This window comes from Phocoena sinus, chromosome 20 (assembly GCF_008692025.1).
Source record: "Phocoena sinus isolate mPhoSin1 chromosome 20, mPhoSin1.pri, whole genome shotgun sequence".
Lineage (NCBI taxonomy): Eukaryota > Metazoa > Chordata > Mammalia > Artiodactyla > Phocoenidae > Phocoena > Phocoena sinus.
This window is the reverse complement of record NC_045782.1, coordinates 42,851,087-42,876,196: the sequence shown is the minus strand read 5'-3', so window position 1 is coordinate 42,876,196 and position 25,110 is coordinate 42,851,087. Positions and strand designations below refer to the sequence as shown.

At 46.7% G+C, this 25,110-nt stretch overlaps 1 protein-coding gene across 1 annotated transcript; it reads right to left on the bottom strand.

Moving 5' to 3' along the window:
• Positions 1 to 1,620: 1,620 nt before the first annotated feature.
• On the bottom strand, positions 1,621 to 14,153 carry LOC116745693 (myosin light chain 4-like). The gene is given in 9 exon segments (XM_032616654.1): positions 1,621 to 1,785; positions 2,212 to 2,256; positions 2,822 to 2,899; positions 3,387 to 3,560; positions 5,009 to 5,132; positions 5,134 to 5,159; positions 9,667 to 9,694; positions 12,736 to 13,019; positions 13,748 to 14,153. Coding segments are annotated over 7 exon segments (582 nt in total). The 5' UTR covers positions 12,859 to 13,019; positions 13,748 to 14,153; the 3' UTR covers positions 1,621 to 1,785; positions 2,212 to 2,227.
• Between the last annotated feature and the right edge of the window lie 10,957 nt (positions 14,154 to 25,110).

The following is a 25,110-nucleotide window of genomic DNA, read 5'->3' as shown; positions in this document are numbered from 1 at the left end:
TGTCCCCTGAATTGGCAAGCGGATTCTTAACCACTGTGCCACCAGGGAAGTCCACGCACATGTGTGTCTTTAATTTCATTACATGCTCTTTCTCCTTCTTCCCAGTCTCTGGTTTCTTGTCTTCCTCCTTTTCCCACTTGCCTCCCTGCACTCCCCTGCCCTCCCAGCCTGAGGCCTGTGCTCCCTCTGAAGCCCTGACACTTTCCCAGAGTCCCGGGTACGGAGTCCTAGGTTTGGGCAGGGAGTTGGTGAGATGCCCAGAACAAGCAGGGCTGAATCAGGCACCAGAGGCTTTGCTCTCAGGGGAAGAGACACCTAAAGGGCCCACATCAAGATATAAACACTGGGACTTCCCTGGTGGTCCAGTGGTTAAGATTCCGAGCTTCCAGTGCAGGGGGCATGGGTTCGATTCCTGTTTGGGGAACTAGGACCCCGTGTGCCATGTGGCGTGGCCAAAAAAAAAAAAAAAAGATACAAGGACCATAAACAAAATGTGGTACCTGCACACATACAGTAGAATACTACTCCTCCTTAAAAAGGAAAGGAATTCTGACACTTGCCACAACACGGATCAACCTTGAAGACATTATCAAAGTGAAATAAGCCAGTCGCAAAAAGACAAATACTGTATGGTTCCACTTATATAAGCTGTCTAGAGTAGTCAAATGCATGCATAGAGACAGGAAGTAGAGTGGTGGTTGCCAGAGACTGGGGAGAGGAGGAAATGGGGATTTATTGTTTAATGGATATAGAGTTACAGTTTCATAAGATGAAAAAGTTCTGAAGATTGGTTACACAACAATGTAAATATACTTGACACTACAGGTCTGTACACTTAAAAATGGTTAAGATGGAAAATTTTATATTATGTGTATTTTACCACAATTTTTTTCTTTTTTTAAAAAAACTTTTTATTTTATATCGGAGTATAGTTGATTAACAATGTTGTGTTAGTTTCAGGTGTACAGCAAAGTGATTCTGTTATACATATACGTGTATCTATTCTTTTTCAAATTCTTTTCCCATTTAGGTTGTTACATAATATGGAGCAGAGTTCCCTGTGCTATACGGTAGGTCCTTGTTGGTTATCTTTTTTTTTTGGCTGAGCTGCACGGTATGTAGAATATCCTAGTTCACTAGGGATCGAACCTGCACCCCTTGCAGTGGAAGGGCAGAGTCTTAACCACTGGACCTCCAGGTAAGTCCCTAGTTATCCATTTTAAGTACAGCATTGTGTACATGTCAATCCCAAACTCAACTGTCCCTCCCCCCAACCCTTCCCCCTGTTTACCACAATTTTTTTAAAAAGAAGAAGCAGGTGGCTTCTTCCTATTTGTCACCTGGACGGGACATAAGGTGGAGAGTGAGCCTTGGAAGGAAATGAAACTCCTGATTACAGCTCCTCAAACTGCAGGCCCTTCCTGAGCTCTCGGCGCATGGTCTGGCCCTCGTGTTTCTAGATCTCTGGGCTCTGGTCCTTGTCCCCCAGCTCCCAGTTACTGCTTATTTCTCTGAGGAATATGCATGAGGCCTCAGGTGACATTATCACACACACTCACAAAAACCCAACTCAACTAGTTAATTCATTTAAAAAAGCAACTCAGAGACTGGTTGGAATCAGGGAACTCGGCACAACCTTGCCGGAGCTGTTTATTTACGGGGAGGGCTATGGGCCCATGAGGTCCTCGGGGCTGCGGTGCAGTGGAGAGTCCAGGACTCCAACTCCAGCTCAGTCACTCTGGGCCTCTCGTTAACTCACCTGGGCTAAGGCCATGGGCCAGGCATCTGAAAGAAAGCACTAGATGTACAGGGCTCTACCTCACTCTCCATACCCCAGCCCCTGATCACAGACCCCACCCCTACCAGGACGGCACCAAGCCTGGGCAGGAGGGTGCAGCGGGTGGTCAGGGAAGGGAGAAAAGAGGAACAGGGTCAAGGGCACCTGGTACCTGGCTCCTCACACACAGGAGCCTATACAGGAGGCCCCTCCTGAGGGAATGGTCTTGCCTTGAGAGACCCCAGAAGAGGCAGGAGGATGTGACTGATGAAGGTCAAGGTCAGGTGCAAAGACCAGGGAGGGCAGGGGGCAGAGCAGGAGGTGACAGGAGCACTTAGAGGGCAGGGGACTGATGGGGGGGGCCAGGCTGTTCTCCGCCCCCTGCAGTGCCCTGTGGGGCCCCAGAGGGACCCCGAAGGAGAGGCTGCACTCACCCTGGAGGGGTCTGCTTCACCCAGACATGATGTGCTTGACAAAGGCTGGGAAAGAAGACGGAAATCAGCCACTGCACTTGGCCCCTCTCAGCCCCTTAAACCTCTTCTCCCTGCTCTATACCGCCTGACCTCAAACCTTCCCAATACCCTTTCTTCAGAGCATGATTCTTTCCCCTATTTAGGGTTGATGGGGAGAAGGTGGAAGGAAGGAAGAGACATAACCACTGCTCTGTGTCCATTCTCTGTGCTGGTACTTGACACAGATGAAATGAGCTACATTATCTCTGCCAATCCACGCAACCTTGGGACAGGGGCCAGCATCACCCCATTGCTCAGATGAGAAAACCAAGGCTCAGAGAAGGTAAGTGACTTGCTCAAGGTCACACAGCTGGTATATCACAGAGCTATCTCCGAAATTCATGCCCCTTCCATTACACCGTGATGTTCACTCCCAGGAAAGGAAAAGAACAATGTCCACTGGGAGCTCACCAAAGCCCACGGGGTGCACATGCTCCCTAGCCCCTGCATCTGTTCTGTTCTGCAGCCCAGCCCAAACTGTACCCAACCCCCCATCCCTGCGCGACCGGGGAAGCGCAGCACGAGCCGATACCTTCGTAATTGATGCAGCCATTGGCATCCTCCTGCCCTGCTAACAGCTGCTCCACTTCAGCCTCAGTCATCTTCTCTCCTGGGGCAGGAGACAGTGGGCACTTAATTACAGATGGGCAAAGGAGGCGCAGGCCAACCCAAGCACCCCCTTCCGTCTGATGGCTCAAGACTTCCTGGGGTGTAGGAAGAGGCCATACCAAAGCTCCCCCAGAGGCTTTGGAGGTGGAGCCAAGGGTCTTAAGGCCCTTCCTAGTTCCCAAGGTCTCTACCCTCTGGCTACAGCCACCAGTGGGTGAGCAGACCAGGGCCCCAGTGACTGAGGCAAAGACCAAGGACAGGAGCCCTGGTGTCCCACCTCTCAGGCCTCACCCCCGCTCGGCCAACCTGCTCTCCTCTCCTTCCCACCCTGCTGAGCAAACCCAGCTGGGGAAGCAAGACAGGCCTGATCAGGATGTGATCCTCAGGACGCAGGGACCCCCATGTCTCCCCAACATAGGCCCGCTCGGTCACTTCCCACGCCTCTGTTCCCCCTGCCCTTGGGCTCCACCTCTGCCCAGCTGGCATACCCAGGTGGCGAGGAACGTGGCGAAGCTCGGCGCCCATGACCGTGCCGTTGCTCTCCTTATCAAACACGCGCAGCCCCTCCACGAAGTCCTCGTAGGTGCCCTGCTCCTTGTTGCGGGAGATATGCTGCAGGATGGGCAGGAACGTCTCAAAGTCCAGCGTCTTGGTGTTCATCTCTTGCGGCGGGGACAGGGAAGGAAAGGGAACTCGACGTGAGCTCGAGGGAGCAGAGGGTCAGGAGGGGTCTCACCTGGCTCTGCCAGGCTAGCCTGTCCCTGGCAGTACCCAGAGCTCAGCCGCCGCCACTTCTGGGTGGGGCAGCCCGTCAGCAATCCTGGAGGGCTCAGAGGCCCGGGAGCCAGGCAGGAGCTGGCTCTGGGCACTCTTCTCAGTGAAAGGACTAGGGCAGGAGGGAAGAGGGACCGTGACTCCACCCAGACCTCTAGCTCCAGGTGGCCAGCGGGGCAGGGAGCTGAGGTGGCAGCAGTAGGATTTGAGGGGCCCCAAGGACCACACAGCGCAGGCCTCACATTCACAACTTAGACTTCTGACACGTGACAGACTCCCAGTCACGAGGGTAAACTGACAAATTGCAAAAAGAAAATTTTGCATAACTCCAAATTTGGGTCCCATCACTAGACCAACAGTGCCTGGAGCAACTCTGAATCAATCATTTGTAAAATGTGTGATTCTTGTGTGACTAGCACCCTTCTCCCACATTGTCATGTGTTAAAAGCTTTAATTTAATAGAGGTAAACCATTTTTAAATACCTCCAAATGTTGGCATTGCTTTCTTTTATAACCCAGGAACCTCCTACAATGGAAGTGCCCAGATATCTTTCGACCTCTGAGAAGCCCTACTGACACCGGTAGGCTCCTTCCTCTGTCCTTCTGGCCCATATCCTTCACGCCCAACCAGTGTCTTCACCAGCAAGAGCAGGAGGGGAAGGGGCCAAACCAAGGAAGGGGGTAGAGCCAACATGGGGCCCAGGAAGCCTCCAGAGATGGTCCACCCTGGCTGTGGGCCCCTGCCCAGGCCTGCCTGGCCCCGTCCTCTCAGAAGGACATGTGTGTTAGGGCAGCTGTCAACTTGACTGCCATGGTGACAGGTGACATTCACAAATGTTGCCACTTGCACCACTTTCTAAACTCTCATTCACCAAAATCTATCAATACAAACGAGTGAGAGAAGCATCATTATAGAGTTAATCTTCAGTCTGCTCTATTTATATTAAATGAATAATTTGCAATCCTCAGTGATCTAACCATCATTAGAAGGAGGACAGCTCAGCGCTGTGCCACTTGACCACAATTTGCTGGTGGGGAAGAGGGGGGCGCTAGTCAGTTATCAGCTTCCCTCCAAGCTTCCTGCTCCATGTCCCCGGCACCCTCGGTGTCACAGGAAGACACTGAAGAAGCAGAATGTCGTTCCTTGCTCCCCCGGAGCTCCTGCCCTCACGGGGAAAACAAGAACAAGCCCAAGCCACACTCTTCGAGGGTTAACTAAGTGCCAGGCGCTTCCAGGTAATTCTAGCATGGGAGGAGGGTAACCTGGGGAGGGTAGGTTGGTCTTGAAGGGAGAGAGCCCCAGGGCGGCGGGAGACACCACGAGGCCCACGCTGACCTTCCGTCTTGGGCTTGCCCAGTACGCGCAGCACCTCGGCGTTGGTGGGGTTCTGGCCCAGGGCCCGCAGCACGTCCCCGCACTGCCCGTAGGTGATCTTCAGCTCTCCAGTCGGGGTCCGGTCCAAACAATGAAAAGGCCTCTTTGAACTCTGCAGAGAAAAGACTGGCTGCAGCCCCCGGGGGGCCAAGCAAAGGCGGTGGCTGGGGGCTGATCGGCCTCCACCCAGCGCTGTGGTTGATAAAATATTTCAGTATTTCCCTGCAGCCATCATCCCAGCCGCTCCCTGTAACCATCCCCACCCCATCTTCTGACAACTAAAGAAGCATCCTGGAGCCCACGACCTGTTCCAGCGCTGGGCCTGGGATCTCTTCCATCAATCACTTGTCACATCATTTGAAGTCTCCCCTGCCCCCGCCCCTCCCACTCACCCATCCTTCCTTTGCAGGTGAGGTGGCTGACTGTTGAAAGAGGCAGGGAAGTGAAAAGAACACTGGCTGAGGAGTCAGGATTCCTGGGTTCTCCTCTTGGCTCTGCCAAGCAGCACCGGGCTGGGTCTCACTTTCTTTGCGCACACGCAGAAAGTAAGGCTCCACCCCGCCCTCCCCTCCCAGTTACTACGAGTGTCAAAGGAGGTGGCAGTGTGTGGAAGCACTTTGCAAAGTGACAAGACCTGTTCAGAAGTCAGCTAATATCAGTACTGCCTGTTCCAGGCTGAGAGGGGGCTCCCAGGCTGGACAAGGTGACCTGTGGAAACAGTCAGCCCACTTCAGCTCTACCACTGACCTGCAGGTGGCCTCGGCCAAACTCCTAACTCCCATGGGCCCATCTGTTTCTTAGCTCTAAGTAAGGATACAGTGTGGGCTGCTGGGGGGATTACAAAGCACGCCAAGCATGGTGTCTAGTATGTGGTAAGGGAAATCAACAAATGGTGGTTATTATTATATTTCCTAGTTCTGGAGCCAGACTCCAGAAGGTTCCAGGGCAGGTGTCCAAGGGGCAAGGCTGAATGAAGGCACTCCTGGGCCCTTTGCAAAGAACCTTAATTCCTAATCAATTTGGATTCAACCAACTCGTCACTGGGGATAATATGGACTGGGTGTGACATTGAAATTACCTTACGCTACCGGCGACAAAACGGTTTACTAAGCAGATAAACAGTATAAACCTAAGAAGAATGTGTGAACTACTTAGGAGAAAAGCTGCTTTAATCCTCTCTAAGCACTTTACAAACACTTATTTCCTTTGATGCTGCATGTGGATTATTTACAAATCATTCCACATATCAAAGCAGGTTCCCCAAGACATTTACCTGCCACTCTTTATTAGGCTTTGTATGAATTTCAAAGATATAAAGCTGCCTGTCTTTCAAATTACTAAATAATTGAGTTCAAATTCTGTTTCCATTGCTTAGTAGCTGTGTGACCTTGGGCAAGTAAATATTTAACCTCTATAAACCTCTTTTCTTCTATAAATGGGCACCTACCTCATAGGGTCCTTAAATTACATTCAAAATAAAATACAATAATGTGCGCAAAAAACTTTAACTCTGTGTCTTAACACAGAGTAAATTCTCCAACAATGCTGTTAGTAATCTCTTACTGAGTTTAATCCCAATTTTACCACTTAACTGTGTGATCTTGGCCAAGTCACATAACCTCACTGAACTTTGTCTTCTGTCAAAAGGAATAGCACTGACCTCACAGCTTTGTTAGAACAATTTATTTTTTTTGAACTTTTAAAGCAATTAGCATGGCTTCTGGCACAAATACATTGTTCAATAAATATGGCAGTTGAATCTGAACTCAGACTTTTTGATCTTCTAATTCATTCAGAAGAGTGAGGGCAAACTTAATAAAAGTAGGAGTCTCCACTTAAAAGAAGAATGTTATTTAATAGAAGGATGGAACAGGGGGGAAATAACAGGAGTAATGACCTATGATTTGAGCACTTACTGTGGGCCAGGCTCTGAGCTGGTAACTTTGCATGAATTATCCCGTTCATCTTTACAAAGACTTTATGCTATAGCTATTATCATCCTCATTTATAGGCCACTGCAGATGTGACTTCCAGCCAACTATTAGGAAACCAAGTGAGGAGGAGGAGGAGGAGGAAGAGGCCTGCTGTACCAGCTAATGTTCCAGACCGCTGGGAAGGCTGGTATGCACATAAAAACCAAACACTGAAGTCTAGGATAGCTACTAGGAGGAAAAACAAGGCCAGTGTGATCTCGAGGTATATGAGAGATGAAGTTCATTGTCCCAGAAGAAACTTCTGAAAGATCTGTAGTAGGGAGCTGCCTGCTAGAGCAGTGAACAATGGTGGTGATCCCTTTCCAGAAGGATATGGAAATATGGGCCAGAGAAGGAAGTCAGGACTTAGAAACTAATTCCTATGAGAAAATAAATAAATAAATAAAAGAAATTGGAGCCATATCACCTGGAGATCATAAAGCTACGAAGGGATTTGATAACTGTCTTCAAATAGATGGAGGGTATCTAGAAGATGCTGAATAGAGTTACAGAATTTCTGAATCGAAAAGAACCAAATACCCTCACTTTGCAGATAAGAAAATCCAGGTTTAAAGAAGTGACTTGCTCTAAGTCTCATGGCCAATAGTGGCAGATTTAGGGCTAATATCAAAGGCTCCTGGTTGCAGATAAACGTTTTTCCAGCAAAACAGGAGAAAACCATCTTCCGTTTCACCAAAGAGCAAATGAAGAGATAGGCATAAATTAAAGCAAAAACAATTCCAATCCAACCTAAGGAACAATGCCTTCAAAGTCAGAGGGATGAAAGGCTGGAATGAGTTAGGCCCCAGCCCTGATATCTTCACAGAGAAAAGAGGCAACCAGCTGTCTCAGTTGGCTTTGACCAGGATTCCCATTTGGGAATGAAAATTTTTTATCGTTAGTTGATTTTCTAGTCCTCATGGGTACCACTGTGTTTGCATATACACTGAGTATATATATATATATTTAACTAAAATGCATTAAAATTTATTTAAGAATTTCACAGTGCTCCAAACTATTGATGGAAAGTGACTGTCCACAGGGTATTGCAGAAATGGAGTTGGACTCGGTTCACTTGTTTCAAAATGCATCTGCCATCTCTCATGCCCTATTGGTGGGTAACTGGCATAACTTTTTTGGAGGGAAACTTGGCAGTAACTATTAAAATGCACATATCCTTTGACTCATTGCTAGGAAGATCCCCTGGGGAAAGCATTATCTCCCCCAACTGGAAACAACCTGAAGGTCTATCAGTGTGGGCCTGATTGGATTAAAAGGTGCATCCATGTGTGAGAATCTATATAACTGTTTAAAAGAATGAGGTAGAACTGTTGGTGTTAAATATAAAAAGATATTTAAATATATTATTAAATGATACGTACTATGTTATACATTGTTAAACCCAAATATATATTAAGTGAAAGATGCAGGACAGTATGCACCACATGACTCAATTTGTATAAACTTTACACATACATACTGGTATAAACATTATATATTTTTAATCAAAGGATACATAGACCTATTAACAATGATTGTTTTGGGGAGAGGGGATCAGTATGATCAGGGGATCATACTGAGAGGAAAGCAAGGGGAAAATATTTTTAATTTTCTTTCTTTTTACCATGTTCATGGATTAGTTTAATTTTTAAAATATAGTCTGTGCTTAAAATCAAGGGGTTGAATCAGGTGACCTTTCAAGGTCCCTTTCAATTCCTATGATTTTATGTCCAGGAGGCATTTGGTGGGGGAAACAAAGGGATAAGTTGCAATGAAGGTGGATCCCAGCTGCAAAGTAGATATCACTTGATGAAACATTTCATTCTCAAAACACCAGACTCCTACAGAAGAGGGCTGAGGGGGCAACAATTAAGTTGGAGGGCGGGAGGTCTCGAGGCTTGTCTTGAAGCTACACTTAATAATACTTATATTAAGTTGAGAAAACAAATTGTCTTCATCAAAGACGGAGAAGGGCTGATGGAGATCACAGGTGGACCAAGGCACCCTCAAGTCACCGCTGGTCCTGCCACCATTAGCGGGTGAGCATCTTGGCAGACTTCAGGATGCAGGGAGAGGGAGCTGGTAACCTGAGGAGGGCTTTCCAATAACAAACCAGAAATGAGGGCTTCTAAATATCTTGGATAGGAGATTATAGGGTGGAGGGAAAGTCAGGCAGTCTGGCAGAGTAGTTCAGAACTCAAGTCTGGAATCAGATTGCCTGAGTTAGAATCCTGGCTCCACCACCAACTGTCTGTGTCAGACTGCGCAAGCCACCCAACCTCTCTCTGCCTCAGTTTTATCACCTGTCAAGTGGGGTGGTGATAGTCCCTACCTCACAGGGCTGCGGTGAGAATTAAATAAACTAATCCACGTAAAGTGCTTAAGTAATAACACGTAGTAGGTGAAAGTGAGCAGAGAACACACCTATACTTGCTGTTTTGCGTAACTGTTTTCCAGTCACGCCTTTGTGTGCCCTGACTCAGATACGGGTTTGCAATGATGAAGATGATGGTGGTGATGATTGTGATGGTGGTGATTATGAGGGTGGTGATGGTGGTGATTACTATTATGGTGGTGACAACAACTCCTCCCCAGGAAGCGCAACAGAGAGAGTGTGGTGGGGTAGGTGGGGTCGCGAGTACTCACCTTCGATCTGGTCAGCAGTGAAGTCTATCTGTGGAGAGAAACACAGAGGAATGAGGGCTGGGACTGCTAAGGCCTTCCAAGGGAAGCAGAAGCGGCTTCCGCAGCAATCGGGTCACCTCCAGCAGACACTGATGAGGACGGAAGGAGACTACGGGCTGAGAGTCAAACACCGACCGGCCTCCTGACACCTGGGCCGCAATTGACAGGCTGTCAAAGAACGCAGCCTCCAGAGCTCTCTCAGCACCACTTGTTAAGTGATGGCTCCAAATGAGAGGGAAAGACAAACACTCTGAATAACTCTAGAACCCACACTGACTCCCTATTATAATTCCTTTGGGTCGAATGTAAATTCTGTCCCAGCGGCTGTAAACAGCCTTCGCATCCACCCCTTCAGTCTCTCCCCTTTCTACTTGATGCTGGCTTTCAAACCCACCTCCTTCAACAGAGCCTTCCCTCACCCCCTCCATCCCAGCCCCTCCTTCCGCACACATCCCTCTCAGGCGGGCCCTGGATGCTTCCTAACTGTTTTCCTGTCATGCCTTTATGTGTACTGTGATTCCTTGAAGCCAGGGTGCCGGCAGGGCAGGGGATTTGCCAGAAAATGCCTGGCATAGAGTAGGCACTCAAAATATATTTGTTGAGAGGAGTAAATTTTGGGTTTTCCCCCCTAAATTCAAATCTGAGTACAGAAGAAGAAGGTGGAAGGCTCTGAAGATGAATGACAATGAACAAGCATTAGTCATTATTTTAACTTAGGATCTTGCATGTTACTTCATGGTCCTTATCTACCACCACCACCCCCTCCAATCCCCTCTTCGCTGGTGGTGGTAACTAATCCTGGAGCATCTTCTCTGTGTGCCACCATTCCCAGTCCTGATTCTGACCTCGTTAATGAGGACCACTGGAGGTGGCTGGAACGAGCTAGGAGAGCAGGAGAGGGGTTACACCGTGTTGGGAAGAGAGCTAGCTGTACCCAGGAATGGATCAGAAAGTTAAAGAAACCCCCTAAATGGGGTAAAGGATGCTTTGAAGGAACCCCCTGGGAACGGAGCAGTTTGCCTTACTTTGCGATGAGTTAAGCCCCAGGATTAAACGTGTAAGAGAAATTAGTATAACGACATAACGTCTGAATATATGGTCATAACCACACACATTGGGCTTAAGTTTACTTTTGCTTTGTTTTTATTTATTTATTTTTTTGCGGTACGCGGGGCTTCTCACTGTTGTGGCCTCTCCCGTTGTGGAGCACAGGCTCCGGACGTGCAGGCTCAGTGGCCATGGCTCACGGGCCCAGCCGCTCCGCGGCATGTGGGATCCTCCCGGACCGGGGCACGAACCCGTGTCCCCTGCATCGGCAGGCGGACTCCCAACCACTGCGCCACCAGGGAAGCCACTTTTGCTCTATTTTTGAGCAAAGAATCTTCTAAGCAAAGGAACTGGGTAAAGTATAATAATAGTGAAAATAGTCTTCATGAAAAATACCTAATTTTTTTTTCCACTTTAAAGCAATTTCAACAACCCCCAGAACTGGAAAATTCAGACATGGAAAAGAGAATTGCAACCAGATGTGAGAAACTGGGGAAGGTGGGTGGATGGAGGGAAGTGATAGGCCAAAGAGAAGGAACTCGGATGATACCACTAGGCAGCTCTTGTCCAGTCTAGGCTGTCCCACGGGAACAGTGCGTTATCAGAACAAATCAGAAATCCAGGTTTCCTGAAGGGGGAGATTGTCAGCTTTTCTTGCTAGGCTTTGTCCAGAGAGGGAGCGATGTATGACCTAGAAAACCTTCAGGTACTTTCAAGGTCTTACCCTGTGCCTCAGTTTCCCCAGAGTGTCCCATCTTTTGGCCAAGCCAGTTCTGCTTAAATTCCGCCCCTTGTAGGGACTACCATAGATAAACCCCAGGGTTCTGGGCACAGTGGCAGGGTCTCCCAGGGCTGTGGGTACTAGGAAGTATCCTGAGAGGGCCAGGGAGGGTCATCCAGTTAGAGCTCTGGGGGCTAGTTTCTCTTCCTCTTTGTCACAGAATCAGGTCCTGAGCTCTAATTTTGATCTGATTCCTCACCACCCCCAGCCCTGCCCTGAGGCTGATATACCCAAGAGCCCACCACTCCCAACCTGCTATTAATAGCCCTTCATACCAGTAGCCACTTGACCTCCTACATTCTGGTGCCAAAGCTTAAAACTGCTTCAGTCTCCAGAGGCCTCTGACCCCCTCCTTCATTGGCTCATCCCCTCCCCGTTCCATTCCTTTGGCAGCTGGGCCAGATAGCTGGGAGGCCTAAAATGACTGAGTCAGCAGGCTGGGTCTACACCAGCTCCAAGGAGAGGAGCCTTTCAGGGTGAGGAGAGCGTGGTGGAGCAGAGAGGGAATAGGGTTGCGGCGGCAGAGGGAGCCTGCCCCAGCTCCTACACCGGGATAGAGGGAGGGTCTCGGCCTGGGCTAGGCTAGGCCACTGCATGCTCCAGATAGGAGCTCAGGCTAAGGGCACAGAAGGAGGGGTCCACCTGGGTGGGGAAGAGGAGAGAGAAGCAGGCTCTTCTCATCTTATCTAGGGCCTCCCTGCCCTCACCACCCACCCAGTGCAAGAGTCTTTGCATGTGAAGCCTTTCCCAGACCCCAGCACCCAGAGAGCAGTGCTCCCTTGCTCTTCCGATCACCTACTCCGAGTTACACTGGAAGTTATCGTTCTGTGTCTGTTCTCCATAAGATATCACAGTCTTTTTTACTTCACTATGGTGGTCCCCACAGCGCCTTAAAGAAAGTTTAGACGGTTGGTTGGTTGTACCGCCCTGCCATTCCCAACTTTGCTGGGCAAATTGGGGATGACAGAGCAGGGCTTCCTCAGACAGAGCAGAAACCTGTTCTTGAGGGGAAAAGCCTGCAATCCAAAATAGCCGTCACCAGCCCCAACACCTGCTCCACGCCCCATGGGACCGTGAGCGGGGGATGGATGCCGCAGCCCTCACCCCGGTCCAGCCCCCGTGAAGTAGATCTCTGAGCTCCAGGGCAAAGAGGGTTCTGAATGTCATCCCCACCCCCATCCCAGTGGCTGAGGCTCACTTACCTTTACACTCTTGGGATCAAAGGCAGGTTCCTTGGGAGGCTCGGGAGGTGGGGCCGAGGCCGGGGCTGGGGCTGAGGCTGCCTTGGGCGCTTCCTTCTTAGGCTCAGGCTTCTTGGGAGGCATGTTGTCTCGTTGGGCTCTTCCACAGAGGTGGGACCTAGGAAGGAATCGAGAGATGCGGCGCCCAGGAGATGAGACGGGAGACTGGGCTGCCTCCTGCCCTTTTTATCCTGGGCAGGAGCCCCCACGGAGGGGCTGGTGATCGCAAGAGCAACTGCTGCTGACTATAAAAGGAAGAAACACCAGCAGGGTACAGCTGACAACTGTGCATTGTCACCAGGTTTGGGGCTACCAGCCCCCTCCCCCTCCCCCCACACCTCACACTCCTCACGACCTCCACCTGTGGGTCAGGCTGACCCCTTCCTGCCAATCGGTGGACACCCAGAGGGGCCAGGGAAACAGACCCTCTCAAAAATGCCAGAGTCCAGCCAGAGAGATGAGCTGACTTGAGCAGTTGATAACCCTGACACAAAGCCCAGGGGAGGGCGAGGCTTTTTTTAGTCCCTCCTGAACAGAGGCAGCCCACTGCACATTCCTTTTAAGCCAAGATCCTTTAAGCTGAGAGCCACTCTGGGGCCTCAGCTCTGCCCTGAGGTTCAACTCTCTGGCCTGGCGCCCTGAAGCAACAGCTGGTCCGGCCAACTCACACTGTCCCACACCCTCCCAATCCACCGGGTAAAACCCTGAATCTCCCAGAGCAGGCTCCCCGGGAACTCCACAGACCTCAAATCCCTGGGTCCACCCCACAACTTCAATCATTCATTCAACAAATACTGAGCACATAACTTGTGCCGTGGAGCCAGGGTGAGAAGCAGAGAGGTTGGCTGAAAGTCGATGAGACTGAAGGTAAGGAAACTTGGGTCTCATTTTTATATACTGTACCTCTAACTCATTCTGTGCCCCCTGTGTGTGTGTGTGTGTGTGTGTGTGTGTGTGTGTGTGTAGTACTTACTGTGTATCGGGCACTGGTAGTTGAGTGCCATTCATACAAAATCTCCTTAAATCTTCACTGCAGTCCTATCAGGTAGATATTATTACTCCCATTTTACACATGAGGAGATTGAGACTAAAACTGGTCAAGTAACAAGGCCACTCAGCTAATTAGCTATAAACTGGGATTAGAACCTAGGTATGTCTGATTCTAAAGTTTGTGCCTGAATCATTGATATTATAATCCTGTGGGGGGGGACATATATATTTGTGGGTTCATCAGATAGGTCAGGATGAATACCACTAAAATGTTAACAGGAGACACCCCTAAGGACTCAAAGGGTAAGGACAGGAGGATGACAGCAATTTGCATTTTTTACTTTTTTCACTTCCTGTATTAACGGAAGTCTTTACAACGAGCACGTACTGTTTTTATTTAAAAAAAAAAAAAAAAAAGTTGAAAGTCAAAAAAAAAAAATTCAGAAAAACAACAAAAAGCTTATCCACTGCACAGAATTGCTTTGAACTGAATTGTATGTCTCTACATTTCAGAGGATGAAGAGAAATAAAGCGGAGAGAAGCAGAAAAGTCACTTTGCCTTTCTAGGTTCAGTTTCCTCTCCCATGAAACAAGATTGCTAGGGACTTCCCTGGCTGTCCAGTGGTTAAGACTTCACCTTCCAATGCAGGGAGTGCAGGGTTCCATCCCTGGTGGGCGAACTAAGATCCCACATGCCTCGCAGCCAAAAAAAACAAAACATAAAACAGAAGCAATATTGTAACAAAGTCAATAAAGACTTAAAAATATACATTAAAAACAAACAAACAGAGAAAACAAGATTGCTAGATCACATAACGCCTGGTGCCCTGGAGCCCACATCTGCCCATTCTCTGGGTTCCCTAAGCACAGGCTCCAGGTCCCACATCTTGCAGAGCCAAAAGGGCCCTTAGAGATCGTCTCATCCCGTCTGGTGTGACAGGTGAGGAATCTAAGGCCCAGGAGACTTCGGAGCTACAGCGACATTCAGTTCTTCACAGGCGGAGCTGCGCCAGCTAAGCCCGGCTGCTTGTGTGCGGTGCTCCTACACCACCCTGCCCGTCCTGTACCCTGCACGTGCTCTCACCGCCAGTGAGCAGAGAAGCCTTCAAAGAAAACTGAGGCAGGAAAGGGGGGCAGGTCTTGCCCAAGGGGACCCTAGAGCAAGACCGGGAAGCAAACCCTAGGCCAGTCCCGGTCCTGGGCTGGTCCGGCAGCTCCTTCGCTCTTTTCCCCTCCCCCCTTCCCCTCTCCAGCCTTCTCTTCCTTCCGACTCCTCGTTCCGCGCTCCCGCGTGCCTCTGCTTGCACCCTTCAGTATTCCCCGGCTGTTCTCTCCCTGACTACCTCCTTCCCAAGGGGCTTGGGAGCTCAGTTTGTTGGTGATGAGGAGGGAGGAAAGAGGAAGCCCAGCCTCTCCTCTTTCTCTAACCCCACCCGCATCCCCTTCCTGGACTAGGTGCAGAGATACCCACACTGTAGAGAGCTGCAGGCCAGAAGCTGCAAGAGCCAGACACTACTAGTCCTGAATGTCAAGCCGCTTCCGCTCTCTGGGCCCCAGCTTCCTCATCTCTAAAGTGAGAGATAGTCAGGAGCTTTCAATGTGTTCAACAGACGCTTGAGGCTTCCTTAGCTTGCTTCTGGCTGTCAGGGACACAGAGGGGCCACGTCTTGGGGCTCTCCCATCCCCTGCCACTTCAAACAGCACCACTCCTAGGTGTTTTATATACTGGAGGTCTCATGGTCATTTTGTAGGAAATAGTTCCATGATTTAAAAGTTCAAAAACAACCAGTGCATGAGATGTTGAATAGAAAAACAAGGTATTCTAATCATTCTATGAGGAAATATGATCCCCAAAAGATAGGCAGCTGTAACTGTCTTTTCCTTTCTTTTCTTTTTCTTTCTTTCTCCTCTTTTTTTTTTTTTTTTTTTTTTTTAATTCTAAAGCGAAACAAAATATCCAGACTGCTCGGGAGCAGAGCTCTGAGGTTAGAAAACTGGGAGCGCAGAATGGGGCTGGAGGATCTGAAAACGTGGAAAGAGTGTGGACTTCAGAGGCAGACAAGCATAGGTCTGAATCCTGGTTTTGCCATGTCTAAATCTTGGGTGCAGGACCCTCAGGACCTTTAACAGCACACATGTCCTTCTCAAGTTGTTGTGAGATTTGTATGAAGTAATGTGAGTTAGACACCACAGACCATCTCTGGCATACAGGAAACAATCATAGCTGTCAATTTCACTTTGTTTTCTGAGCCAGAGGAAGCTAGAGGTGTGCTCTGGTGTCTCAGGTTTCCTGGAAGGAACACCAGGAGAGGGACCCACAGGAGGGAGGGATGAGGAGGCTGGCCGTGGCTAACTTGATTGTAAGGTGTGGGTTTAGGAAGGAGAAAGAGGTGGAAGGGAATGGGGGAGGGGATGGGCAGCAGCTGGGTACCCACAGTGTGAAATATTTGTGGCTCAGAAAGCATGTAACTGGTCCCTGGGGCCCAGCAGCCTGCCTGTCAGCGACACTCAGATGAGGAACCTGGCTGCCTGAAACCTCAGTGGGGGAGGAGATGCTCCTCAAATCAGTTTCTGATTCTCTTTAAGCAGCCCCAGCTAAAAAAGTGGCTGGCACTTCAGAAGCTACTAGAGGGGAGCTGTGGTTTCCCAGAAGGAGCTGTGTCGAGAATCAAGATACCTGACACTAGCCTTGTTATACTAAAACCCATGATGCCCACAGTTCATGAGACCCCCAAGAACTGGAGTCAGAGTTTTCACTTTCTTCTGGTCCTCATTCTGCTTCACGGCCACTGACTTTCACCTTGCAATTTCATCCACCTAGAGTACACTTCACAGGACCTATGGTAGGGTTGACCAATCAGAGCAAAGGAAAGGAAAAGAGACGGAAGAGGCAGAAGTGTAAAGAGGCAAGCATAGTAGCAGGTACTGGTAGCCTAACTACTGCCTCTGGGGAGGCATCGAGTGGTCCCCAGCCAGAGCTGCTCCAGCCACTTGAATGCTGCCACTGGAAGAACCTCACACTCAGTAGATGGAAAACGCAGAACAGAATTTCACACCAGTCAGCTTACACCCATGTCAAATCTGGACAAACGCACAGAAGAGCACTGACATCAGCCCTCCTTCGGGCTGGGCTTCCACACACTCACGCATCCTCCTCCCTTCACCTCTAACCATGTAGGGCCTGTGTCCTGCCTGCCTGGGATCAAATGATGCTGACAGCGTGCCTGGCTGTTAATGCTTTGTTCTTGTCACCTCCCCCACCTCTTCCAGACAGTGTCTCATAAGCTAGACATCATGGGGCAAAGCCCTGGCCAACACTACATTTATATGTCTCTGTAGAGGACACTGGGTAAATCGGGCTCTGCCGCAGGGCAGAGGTTAAGAGGGCCCACTCAGGAGTTAAGAGTTCTGGGTTAGAGTCCTGATTGATTTGTCCGTTAGGCAAGCTAGTTAAACTTCTTTCTGTCTCAGTTTTCCCATCTGTAAAATGGGGCTGCTAATATAACCTCACAGGGTGGTTGTAAGGATTAAATGAGTTAATACAGATGCTACACTTAGAGTAGTGTCTAGCACAAAGCAAGTACTCAAAATCCTTAAGCTTGACTGAACCAGTGTGACTGCTGCTCCCTCTCCCAAGGGCAACTACGAAAGAATTATAAACAGAAAACACCAAGAAATGAAGAAAACTGTGAGATACCCCTTGGGTGAAGGGAGGCCCTGTTTTGAACTGGTGTGGTGTGTGGTAAAGGGGTGGCTTTGGTTTACGGCAGGAGGTGGCCAGGCATGGCTGTGGAATGATAAAAAAAGAAGAGGATCTCTGGGGTTCTCATCTGTCTTTTCCTCCACCAGTGTCTTAGAACAAACAGTGATGTGCCATCACCTTCATGACTCAAACCGCTGATCCAGGTGCTGGTAAGAGTAATCAGGGCACTGAAGACACACTGTGCTTGTGAGGATCCAATAAATAATAGGAGGGGAAACTGAACTTCGGACAGTTGTTTCCCCTCCTCGCCCCCTAAACTCTCATAGCAGGAGAACTGCAATCCAAGAAGTACTTCCCCTAAGGTTGCTTCTCCCTTGGGAGGTGGGGGCAAAAGGTGAAGCCTTGACATGAGGAGTTATTTAGTGAGGTTGGGTCTGACTGACTTGGGAGTTTTGGTGCTTGAGGTTCTCAGTCTTACGGCTCATTAACCCCTGACCCTCACCCCCTGAGCTAAATGGCACTGGTACACATTGTTGAACAGAGCAACCTATGTGCCCATGGGCCAAATAACAAGACAGGTGAGGAACACAACTAATTCAGATGGATACAACCCACTTGATTACAGATTGTACCTTAAGTAGAAAGATGACAACAGATAGACCAAGATTTTAAAAGTAGCTTAATAAACATGCTTAAAGAAATGAACATATTACCAATACGACACCAGAACAAGAAAACATAAAGAAGAACCAAACAGAAACATCACATATAGAAAATTATAATAGTTGAAATAAGAGGGACTTCTCTGGTGGCGCAGTGGTTGAGGGTCCGCCTGCCAAACATGGGTTCGATCCCTGGTCCGGGAAGATCCCACATGCCATGGAGCAACTAAGCCCGAGCACCACAACTGCTGAGCCTGCACTCTGGAGCCCACGAGCCACAACTACTGAGCCCGTGTGCCACAACTACTGAAGCCCACGCACTTAGAGCCTGTGCTCCGCAGCAAGAGAAGCCACCCCAATGAGAAGCCTGTGCACTGCAACGAAGAGTAGCCCCCACTCGCCACAACTAGAGAAAGCCCGTGCACAGCAACGAAGACCCAATGCAGCCAAAAATAAATAAATAAATTTAAAAAAGGAATAGTTGAAATAAGAAAAACAACTTTAGTAAAACAAGCAATATGTTAGGTATAAAAATAACTAAAATAGAGCACACAATAGATATGAAAAGTAGCAAACTGGACACAGCTGGGAAACATATTAGGGAATTGAAAGACAAAAGAGAGAACGTCTCCCAGAAGGAAAAAAGAAGACATAGAAAAGCTGGGACTTCCCTGGTGGTCCAGTGGTAAAGAATTTGCCTTCCAATGCAGGGGACGTGTGTTCGATCCCCGGTCGGGGAACTAAGATCCCACATGCCACGGGGCAACTAAGCCCGTGTGCCACAACTACTGAGCTCGTGCTCCTCAACAAGAGAGCCCATGTGCTGCAAACTAGAGAGCCCGTGCACTCTGGAGCCCTCACGCCACAACTAGAGAGAGAAAAAAAACCCCACATGGCACAACTAGAGAGAAGCCCGTATGCCACAGTGAAGAGCCCGCACCACAACGAAAGATCCTGCACGCCTCAACAAAGACCCCTCATGCTGCAACTAAGACCTGATGCAACCAAATAATAATAATAATAAAGAAAATATAGAAAAGCTGGCCTTTCCCGGTGGCGTAGTGGTTGAGAGTCCACCTGCCGATGCAGGGGACGCGGGTTTGTGCCCCGGTCCGGGAAGATCCCACATGCCGCGGAGCGGCTTTGCCCATGAGCCGTGGCCGCTGAGCCTGCGCGTCCGGAGCCTGTGCTCCGCAGCAGGAGAGGCCACAACAGTGAGAGGCCCGCGTACCGCAAAAAAAAAAAAAAAAAAAAAAATAGAAAAGCTAAGAAATATGCGGGATAGAAGGAGTACTGCTTTATGATTTAGAAGGGCAATCAATCTAAGTATACATCTGAAAGAAATCTCACATGAATTCATAAGGTACATGAACAGGACGTCTGCAGCATGATTTGTGGTAGCAGGAGTTGGAAGCAATCTGGGTCTCCATCACTGTGAATGCCTGGGTAAGATGCACCATGCACCATGAAAGAGTGTGTAGCAGTTAGAAGCAAAGGATTAGATGCATACACAGAAGAAACATAGTGATAAGTAAGAAATTGAATGAGGTATAAGCCACGATAATATTTCTATAAATTAAAAATATATGCATACAATCTCACTGATACCGTATTGTATATGAACAAGCTGAAATTGAAGCTCCAAGGAAAGAAAATGCTTATTTGCCACTTAGCTAGATAGGTACAAGAATTTATGGTAAAATTGAAACTTCTCATAATGCAAATCAATACACATTTTTCTAACATAAACACACAGGATATTTTAATTGTAATCAACAGTCCTATGTAAATTGGCTGCAAAAATGACAAAAAAGTTTAAATGTTTTGCTGGTGTTAATAAATCTTAGAGTTGCTTTCCAATTTATGCAATATCTCTTTGAATTTCATGTTAATAATTCTGATTGACACAAGAATTGGTAAATTTACTTAACTTGCACATAGTTGTGAAACAGACATGCTTTTGCTTCAAAGTCAAATCAATGAAGCAATTTATAGCACAGGGATATCAGCTCGGTGCTTTGTGACTGCCTGCAGGGGTGGGATAGGGAGGGAGGGAGGGTGGGATAGGGAGGGAGGGTGGGAGGGAGGGAGACGCAAGAGGGAAGAGATATGGGAACATAAGTATATGTATAACTGATTCACTTTGTTATAAAGCAGAAACTAACACACCATTGTAAAGCAATTATACCCCAATAAAGATGTTAAAAAAATAAATAAATAAAATGAAGCAATTTTTTCAATTTGGATGCAAATATTAAAAGAAAATGATTTTTTTGGTATTTGATTCAGTTACTGGAAAATTTTAAAGTATGTTTGGAACAACTCATGTACATGAATCTACTTTTCAACTGTGAATTTTATGAAATTTAAATACAGATCAAATATTTATGATGAAAATTTAGCATTCAAATTGAGATAATGCTATAAGAGTAAAACACACACTGGATTTTGAAGACTTAGGACCAAATAAAAAACAGAATGTAATATATCTCATTAGTAATTTTTTATTGATTACATCTTGAAATAACATTTTGGGTACACTAGGTGGAATAAAACATATTAAAAATCTTAAAATACATGCATACTAGAAACATTACCTGTTATTCAAGAACACATACAAAAGAAAACACACACAAACACACACACACACACACAAAAGATCACATACAAACAAAAGAAATACACATTAAAAATATCTGATGGTTGCCTAACGTAATGTTGAGCGTTGTTTAGATGGGAAGGGTAATGAGATAAAAGGGAATAAATAAACAATTAAACAAGAGAGGCCTTGCATGAACCATTGATGAAAGAAGGCTATAAATCAAGTAGAGTGATTAACCCAGTCCTCTGTATCTAAGATTCCTTGCCACCAAGGAAGGAGGAAAAAAGCAATGAGTCACCTGAAGTCTGAGACCCTTAAGGCCCAGAGCACCCAAGGTAAAGGCAGAAAAGAAGTAGAAGGGTGTCTAAAATCAAAATTTTAAGGACCATGGTAGCACCGGCTCTCAGAGCACTTAAATCATGTCCTCAAACTTCATTTCCTTGGCTGTTTTAGTTCAGGTGGAGGTGCTACATATGCTTGGCCTCATCACTCAACAGTCAGCCTAAATGGTTGAAGCTATTTTCTGTGCTGAGATCAAGGCAGTGCTGCCTGGTGACATATCTGCGAACTGAACTGTGGGAGGAGGATGCTGCAGGGGCCCAATGACAGGTGGGTTAGAGTCCGCCTGAGGACCGAAAACAGAGCGCAGGACAGCTGGTGTTTGGCAAAGCGATTTACAGATGAAAAGCAGCAGAGAGCAAGTTGGAATCCTCACCAGTCATCCAAACTGCATTCTCCCAGACATCCTGACAGCTGCAAGGGGCTTTAGAGACCCAGAGAAAAGGGGGTGACTTGCCCAAGGTCACACTGTGAGTCACGGCAGACCTGGGACAAGAACCCAGGACACTAAGGCGACAGTGGGAGCTGGAATTGCTGATAGGGGTTCCCTCTGGGAACCTGGCACCCAAGGGAGAATGGAAGCGAGAAGGCATCAATGAAAGAGCTGGCCTGGTGCCTACAGCATGGATGGCTCTCAGTAAGGAGGAGGTGATTCGAACTCCTAGCAGGCACTTGTTCTCAGCATTTGGGGATGTGCTTTCAATGCTAGAGATGATTCTCTTTTCTTGGTTTCCCTTTCCACCAGCTTCTTCTTTTACTTCTTGAATTCTGACTTCCCCCCTAACACTCCATTGGTAACTTGTCTGTGGCTAGATCTGTGGTCTTAGATATCTCTAGGCCTTCTCTGCTGTACTTACAACACCAAAGATGTCACTGACCCTCCTCTCCTTTATCTCCTTTATCTACATTACTCTCATTCACTCATTCGACTAACACCTAATGAGCACACACAGTGTGCAGGTACGTTTACTAAGATGAGTGAGAGGCCTCCGCTGGCCCCAAAGAGCTCACTCTCTGGTGTGGAGGATGCAGATATATAAACAGAGTTTTAATATAATGATAAATAGTCTCACAAAGGTTTTACAAGGGGTTTTACAACCCCAAAAAGAAAGCATTTAGTTCTACCTGAAAAATCTATATCTCCAGTGCCAGCTTCTTTCTTAAATTGTTCAAGTTTCACATTTTCAATTGACCTTTGGACATTTCTCACCTGAGGCACTTCAAACTCAGTACGTTTTAAACCTAGCTTATCACCTATCTCCCAAATCAAATATTTGTGACACAAAAACAAACCAAGAATAATAACAAAGTCTATTTAAGACCACTATGGTGTATACTCAAGACTGGAATAAATCAAGTCTGTGTTTAATCCATTGTTGTACAATTTATTTAGAGAACAATGAAAGTCTCTCTAGAAACTAGAAAAGGGAGAAATAAAGAATCTATTATTTGGTTGGTGTCCTCTCCAAATGATACAGGTATTTTTTCTCTAGCAGTCAGACATATATGTCCCTTCTGAGGAAAAGTACATAATAGCCAGTAAGATCATTCAATTAGCTCTTTTGGTTTGAAGTCTATAGTCACCAAGCTGCCTTCCGGTTAGAATCTTAATGCCCTCAGGAGAAGGAATTGGATAAGAATATTTCTCACTATAAATGAGTAATTCAGAACCATTTCCATTTTCCATCTTTTTTTCAGATTCAACCATCTAGGATCCTATCATAACAGAAATTCAGAGCTGCCTAGACTCCCTAGCAGCCTCTCTGCTGCATTCCTGGTCCCTACTCTCTCCTCCAATTCACACAATCCTCAGCTGTTAGCATAATCTTTCTCACATTCCATTCTCATGAGGTCACTCCCCAGCTCAATCACCAGCAGCAGCTCCCTTGGTCTATTTTATCAGTCTAAAGTCATCAGCCTGGAACCCAAAGCTTATCCACTGTCCCCAACACCATCATTTCAACCAAGTTTATACAGCCTCCGCTCCAAACAAGCTAATTTGCTTACCGTTGATCTCTTTCCCTTTGAGTCTGCATAGCCCTCCTAGCCAAGATGCATCTTCTGATTAGCCTCAACACTTCAGACACTGCCTAGACTTTAAATCCCTCAAGGACGTGTAGGCAAGGCCAGCATGTTCTCTGGGTCCAGAGAGGGGGAGTCAAAAAAGCATCAAGTTATGACCAATAAGAGATAAGTTAAGTGGTCAAAGCATTCAATCATCAGATATTCCAAAAATGTTTATAGATTTATAATATTTTAATATCTCTTCATATTTGTACAGGGCACTGTGCTAGGTGGTGGCGATATCATGGAGACTCAAAGTCCCTGCCTTCAAGGAACTTACAGTAAACAAATATAATTAAAATTACCATACATACTATGAAGGAAAAGAATGAGGACTCTGTGAGAGAGAACAATAGGATGGAGCTAATTCGAAAAGATACATGCACCCCAGTGTTCATAGCAGCACTATTTACAATAGCCAAGACATGGACCCTACTTAAGTGTCCATCAACAGATGAATGGATAAAAAGATATGTGTGTATATGTATATATATATAATATATATAAAGGAATATTACTTGGCCATAAAAAAGAATGAAATATTACCATTTGCAGCAACATGGATGGACCTAGAGGATACTAAGTGAAGTAACACAGAGAGACAAATATTATATGATACCACTTATATGTGGAATCTAAAAAAATAATACAGATGAATTTATTTACAAAAATAGAAACAGACTCACAAGGTGTAGAAAACAAACTTATGGTTATCAAAAGTGAAAGGGGAGGGAAGGGATAAATTAGGAGTATGGGATTAACAGATACACACTACTATATATAAAATAGACAAACAACAAGAATTTACTGTATAGCACAGGGAACTATATTCATTACCTTACAATAACCTACGATGGAAAAGAATCTGGAAAGGGCTTCCCTGGTGGCACAGTGGTTAAGAATCCACCTGCCAATGCAGGGGACACAGGTCCAAGCCCTGGTCCAGGAAGATCCCACATGCTGAGGAGTAACTAAGCCCGTGCACCACAACTACTGAGCCTGAGCTCTAAAGCCTGCGAGCCACAGCTACTGTAGCCCGCATGCCTAGAGCCCAGGCTCTGCAACAAGAGAAGCCACCGCAGTGAGAAGACCGCGTACCACAACGAAGAGTAGCCCCCGCTCACCGCAACTAGAGAAAGCCTACGCACAGCAATGAAGACCCAATGCAGCCAAAAATAAATAAAATAATAAATAAATTTATATATATAAAAAAGAAACAGTTAAAAAAAAGAATCTGGAAAGATATATATACAGATAGATAGATAGATAGATATAGATATATAAATATAGATATACATATCTGAATCTCTTTGCTGTACACCTGAAACTAATGCAATATTGTAAATCAACTATACTTCAATTTTATAAAAAAAGAAAAAGATAGGATGAAGCTAATAATTTAGATTAGGTAGCACACGGAATATTCTGAGGAGGTGATATTAAGGCTGAGGCCTGAAGGATGAGTAGAATTTAACCAGTTAAAGAGAAAGGGAAAAGTACTTTAGGAAGAAGAAGTAATATTTGTCAAGGCTTACACTTTAATCACTCAGTCAATATTTTTTAAACATCTACTAAATATGTAATGCTTTTCAAATAACAATATGGAGAAATATAAGCCTTGGCCTTCCCTTAGCGAGACAAGACATAAATAGAATAACCAATTGTATTAGTCTGCTCAGGATGCTATAACAAAATACCACAGACTGGGCGCCTTAAACAACAGAAATTTATTTTCTCATAGTTTGTAGGCTAGAAGTTCATGATCAAGATGCTAACAAATTTGGTTTCTGGTAAGAGCTCTCTTCCTATCTTGTAGTTGACTGCCTTCTCATCATGCCCTCCTATGACATTTCCATGGTGATGTGCATGCACAAGGGAGGGCAGTAGAGAAAGAGAGTGAGCTCTCTGGTGTCTCTTCTTATAAGGACACTAATCCTATTGGATCAGGGCTCCACCCTTATGATCTCATTAACCTT